At 36.9% G+C, this 5,551-nt stretch overlaps 2 protein-coding genes across 5 annotated transcripts in view; both read left to right on the top strand.

Annotated features, from left to right (window-relative positions):
- The first annotated feature begins 748 nt into the window (after window positions 1-748).
- Window positions 749-3,983, top strand: LOC118739456 (transcription factor Ouib-like). Of its 4 annotated transcripts, none has more exons than XM_036470813.1 (6): window positions 749-978; window positions 1,032-1,714; window positions 1,776-1,910; window positions 2,518-2,628; window positions 2,688-2,847; window positions 3,741-3,983. In XM_036470813.1, the coding sequence occupies exons 1-5, from the start codon at window positions 853-855 to the stop codon at window positions 2,818-2,820; spliced, it is 1,188 nt and encodes a 395-aa protein (XP_036326706.1). In that variant the 5' UTR covers window positions 749-852; the 3' UTR covers window positions 2,821-2,847; window positions 3,741-3,983. The 4 variants fall into 4 exon arrangements, with proteins under 4 accessions (XP_036326706.1, XP_036326698.1, XP_036326715.1 ...); XM_036470805.1 differs by lacking the exon at window positions 3,741-3,983 and adding an exon at window positions 2,964-3,052; XM_036470822.1 differs by lacking the exon at window positions 3,741-3,983 and having other exon boundaries at window positions 1,032-1,167; window positions 1,225-1,714; window positions 2,688-2,917.
- Window positions 3,984-4,959: 976 nt separating this feature from the next.
- Window positions 4,960-5,551, top strand: part of LOC118736470 (transcription factor Ouib-like) — a 1,797-nt gene continuing 1,205 nt past the window's right edge. The window contains exon 1 of the mRNA XM_036466577.1: window positions 4,960-4,987. Coding sequence (XP_036322470.1) covers window positions 4,960-4,987 — 28 coding nt within the window. The remainder of the gene's footprint in view (window positions 4,988-5,551) is intronic.

Below are 5,551 nucleotides of genomic sequence, written 5' to 3'. Positions count from 1 at the left end.
TAAACAACGAAATGTTTGAATATGTATAGATTTTAATAATTATTTAGTGATATTTCAGCCAAATCAGTGTAGTACCAATGACATGTAAACAAACCGTCTGACGTTTTTACAGGAAATAGTGCTTTTTGCGTTCCTATGCACTTCTGCATCTGTTCTACTTTTACTCTCATTTGAGAGAGTAAAATTGTAGTTTGACAGTTCCATAGGTTTTAGTCCAAAGTTCAAAGCAACAGACTAACTGGCAGCATTAATAGTAGTTTTCTGCAATCCTTCTAAACTATAAAGTTAATTTAAAGAATACGAACTTAAAATTTTAAATTTATAAACGGTTTAACTAATTCCGTATATACTACATACAAGTATGTGCATTTATCAGACTGCTTTTACACAGTTCAAGTATTGAATTCAATTCTGCTCGCATGTGGGAGAGAGGGGGTGAGAAGAAAAGGGACGAGTACACATGCGTCTGTACCGTCAAGTCGTTTCAACTTTCTTGCTTTGCTTTTGGCATTTTCGTTGATTCCCATTTAAAGAACCAAAAACTTGAATTCAACAGAATTGAAACGTGTAAAAGCAAATAGAAAACACAAAAGAGAATGAGCAAGAATTGCTTTCTAGTACTTGAATCATGTAAATCGGGTGTTACTAAAATGGATATTTCTTTGGACTTGAAATTGTTGTATTTCCATTCCCAGTATTATAATTTCTCAAATCCAAGGCACCTGGCAACACTATTCCTCTAACAATTTTGTTTTATTTACAATTTGGCAATTTACCAGCGCTGCGTCCGTGTATTAGCAGTTTAATTGTTTCAGGATTTGCAGTCATATTAATACACATAATTGTTTAAAAATGAGGGAGGATTCAAAGCTATGCAGGCTTTGCGCGAAGTCGATCAAAAATCTAAGCGCAGTGTCACTTTTTGAGAGAAGTCGAAAATCTCTAATTCGGAGGATCTTCCAACTAACTGGTGTCAAGGTACTTATGGGCCAAATGGAAATCACAATTGTTATGTGGTCTTCTACTTTCAGTTGAAAAATATCAGCAATATTCCAACAGCAATGTGTTCTGATTGTGAAACGGAATTGAGTCGTGCTTATGAATTTCGAGAGCATTGCATTAGTGCACAGAAGTACTTCTCTAGCGCGAAATATAAGACCCACGTTGGTCAGTCTAAGAAAGAAAGTAAATCTAATAGTAAAATAGATTTCGAATCTGCTTTAGTTAAAGAAGAGGTGATGTTATGCGCGCCAGAAGATGTGAAAACCGAACTAGAAAAGAGTCTCGAAGATATTCCTAATACAGTGGCGCATGCCGATTGTGAATTTCTGGCACTTAACGAAGATGAAATTGCTCATGCCAGCTATGACGAACAAGAGTTGGAACCTTTGGATCAGAAAATAGAGGACACAACGTACAAACCAGCGCAAAGGCATACAACAGTAGAAAGTATTGAAGAAGAATTGGAAACAACTATAGGCGACAGTGAGAAGCCGGTTAAATCTACGTCAACTCGATTGAGAAAAGTGAGGAAGTGTGAATCCGACAAAAATGATAAAAAGAAAGCTTATCTTCCAGAAAAGAAACCCAAAGGAAAAGGGAAAAGTAAAGAAAGAATATATGTTTGTGATCAATGCGGTAATCAATTTAAGTATCGCAGTCATTTCTATTCACACATTAAAAGGCATACCGGCGTAAAATCGGTGCAATGCGAGTAAGGTTACTGATCAAATAGCTTAGACCAATTATGTATTAAATTATATCTTTTATTTCAGAGTATGTCCAGACAAGTTTTTCACTGACGGCGAACTAAAACGTCATATGCGTCGACATACCGGCGAACGCCCATTCGCTTGCCAACACTGCCAACGCCGTTTCACCGACTACAGCACACGAGTTAAACATGAACGGTAATTTCTAATTTCAAGCCCAAAACACCGTTTTTTTTTTCAAGGAAAAGATTAAAGAATTTTATTGAGCTTGAGGCTATTTTTAATGAGCAATTATGGTGGAAAAACACCAATAGTTTACAAATGGTAGAAGTTATAGCTGCTATTTCGGAGATAACCACATACCTCAAGAGACTTCTTCACACTGCGGTCACTGGGATATGAACTAGCGATGTAAACTGTTGTTGCTTTTTCCAGTTTTTTCATAGGTCTACCCAACTGCAATCAAGGGCAAAAATTCTGCTGCTATTTGGACTTGATCATGTGGTTGTTGTGGTTCTTGTTTTCTTTTTAAAGATAATTTTTTTTTAGAATTCTAACTTTAATGCCGACTTACCACTAGGTTGAAATGACAAAAATTGAAAGCATTTAAAAAATGTCACGTGGAAATGAATTTAACGACTATTTTTCAATAATGATATTAATACTATTTTAATGTCCAACTTTGTGATTACAATTTTTACCATTTAATGCCTAGTGCAAATCGGCCTTAAGTATTTGTTTTTTTTTTTTTTGTTATTTATTGGCCTTATGACTAAAACTTTATTTTTTAATACTTTTATTTCAGAACTCACACCAACGAACGTCCATTCGGGTGCCCGCAGTGTGGTAAAGCTTTTACAACATCATATGTGTTAAAAAATCACATGCTTGTGCACACTGGCGAACGTTCCTTTAAGTAATGTGATTTAGAGAATATTTAGATAGAAATATTTTAATGAAACCCGTTCTTTGCAGATGTACGCTATGCGATAAATCGTTCCCGCGTCAAACCAACCTCATTGTACATACACGTTCTTTGTCACACAAACAACTTGTTGAGCGTGAGCAACAAAAGCTCATTCAGCAGAATAGTGGAGAAATAAGATAACTTTCATCAAAACTACATACTAAAATGGTTTCCTCCAAATTTCTTCACAATGTATTTTTTTCAACTATCTGATATTTTCAGTCTTCAGAGTCGAAAATTTCTCATATCTAATTTTTCACTCACTTAAAATTTTTTTTTCTTAGAAATAAACTTACAATCAAATAAAGAAGCTGCTTTATAAATCGAGAATTCGGGGGAAACTTTCCTATAAGCGTTGAAGCGGCGATGTGCGAAGGTGGGGTGGGCGTGGCACCTCCAACCCCCATGCTCGCCAACATGCTCGCTGTCGTTTGCCACAGACGGTGAGCGGCTCATATGCAGGGATGTCAGTTGAATGCATGTCGTTTTTCTGCGTGATTTAGTTATTTGCAAATAAGAAATTAGCTCAGCGTTTATACGGCAAAGTTTACCATTTTCCAAATTGTTTGCAAATAATACGGGCGTATAAAGGTAGTAAATGTTGTCGGCCCGTACAATTTAGCCTAGTCTACGAGTTACCTGAAAAACTGTCAAAGAACAAAATTACTCTCTTGAAAGAGAGGAGCAAGAGAGAAAAAATAAAAGTCACTTGTAACGCGAAAAACCACTTTTCCTGTAACTACTTCCATTTCTTTTTTTTAATGTTAAGCGCCATGGAGACGATCAAATATCTTTATCAACCGTCTCGCGTTTTGCTTGACAAAAAACAAGCGTACTGGCCTTCTGATCGTCGTGGTAAGTGCGCGGACAAGAAAAAGAAATCGTTTGTTCAATTAACGCGTTTATTTGAACGTTTGCGGGCAAGACACGAGCCAATCTCACACATATGCAATACTTAACGTATTAATTTGATTGTCTTCGTGGCGCTTAATGTTCTTTGCTATCTGTTTTTGTTTACAAATGCAACCCTGCCTATCGTTTGACACTTCATGAACTTGTAGGAAGAAAAACTTCGGACTAAAACCTGCAACTTCTGACTGAGAGAGAGAGCAAGTTACTCTCACAAAAGTGGTTTGACTTGCAGGTTTTTTGGCACCTGGAACGCTTTCCTGCAAAAAACAACTGCAAATCGTGCATATCGTGAGCATCTGGAACGCAACTAATATGTTATTAGCAAAATTTTACGAAATTTGAAATAAATTACTGCAACTGAGCGGATTATGTTCCTAACGGAACTTTTTGGAGCCATTTAAATTTTTTGGACAAAATCACTTCCGGTTTTTGAACAATTCAAAAAGTGGAATGACGGTTAATGTACTAGAGAAGCCAGTTTTCAAAAAACATCGACGCATCGACTATTTATACATCCAGTGTACTTTTCGATGCATTGAAGCAAAACATCGATTTTTTCGATGCATCGATGTTTTTCCGACATACCTACTCAAATGTGGTTTTGTCGTGATATCGTAACTCGTTTACATTGGACAATGCTGTCAAGACAATAAAGAAATACGTATTAGTTGTCAAAAACTCTGATAATTGTCTCCGTGGCGTAGGCGTCCTGACAATAGTAAAGACAATTCATTTTAAGCAAAATGCTGAACGTGAACGTTGAATTATAAGTTCCTGAAATACGCAATTCGCGCGAGCTATTTGAACTAAAAAATAAAAAATAAGAGACTTAAGCAAATAAACGTCCGCTTGTTATAAATTTCAATCATCAATGGCTTTATTTCCATGCCCCCGACCAGTGTTGCCATCTGGTCCCTAAATTAATAGTTGGTATCCTGCAAAACCTACCTATGTATACTATGCCGCTAGTTACAAAACCTTAAAATAAAATGTACATTATTTACAAATGCTTATGCTATTGCTTATATTATTTCGATTACACTGATCTTAGTCTAAGGTGTCGCTTTGATCCTCCCTTTTCCACAATTTAATGTTCCTGCTTCGATTATCCCATCATACGGAATTTGCGTAATCTGGCAATTTTCTAAGGCTCTAACTACGTAGCAGTCTTTTGGTAACACATTTTGTTAGTCTCGTAAGGACCCTTGTATTTTGGAATCAATATCTTATTCGTTCCTACCGTTGTATCTATATTTTTAATTACTACAAAGTCCCCCTGCTGGAACGATTGTACTTCTCTCCCAATCCTGGTGTGAGATTGGGTCACTTAATTTGGCGAGCATCCACTTTCCCATTGGCTTATGGATAATGTACAGCCACCTTAATCGCGCGCGTCGTTCGTCAGCTGTTCCAAATAGTCAAAATTATTTGATTTAATAGTCCTTTTTAATCTAATCCAGGCAAGAAATATAGTTTATAATGCACTGTTTGATATAAAATTTTGATTTAACTGCCGTAGAATGCAAAGTGTGACAATAAAAATGCCTTTTTATGGCGAATATTTTGATGTTTTTTTTATATTTTAATGTTTTTAGGCATTCGATATATTTTTCGTGCAACCCTGCGTGAGTTGAACGCAAAATCGCACGGTGCGGACGGCACGTGAAGACGGCTGCTTAGACTAGGTTCACACAAAGAAACTTTTGTTGCTCATTTTCGGCAATTTCTATTTTGGTGTTGCCCTTCGCGTTCACACAGAGAAATTCTTTTGTACAAAATTGTTGTTTTCATCTGTGAACGGCCAACTAGAATTACTCAGACGAACGATAGCACAAAGCGTGTTGCCCGAGCACGAGCCCCGGTGCCTTTCCCCTTTCCTCGTCCCCCTCTCTCACACAAGTAACGAGTTGCCGCGACAAAAGTTTCTCCGTCTGAACCCCGACTTATGAAACTTTGTCGG

Source organism: Rhagoletis pomonella, unplaced genomic scaffold, assembly GCF_013731165.1.
Source record: "Rhagoletis pomonella isolate Grant_MI unplaced genomic scaffold, Rhpom_1.0 Rhpom_scaffold_00001, whole genome shotgun sequence".
Lineage (NCBI taxonomy): Eukaryota > Metazoa > Arthropoda > Insecta > Diptera > Tephritidae > Rhagoletis > Rhagoletis pomonella.
The sequence above is the reverse complement of the archived record's forward strand: the minus strand, read 5'-3'. Positions and strand labels throughout refer to the sequence as shown.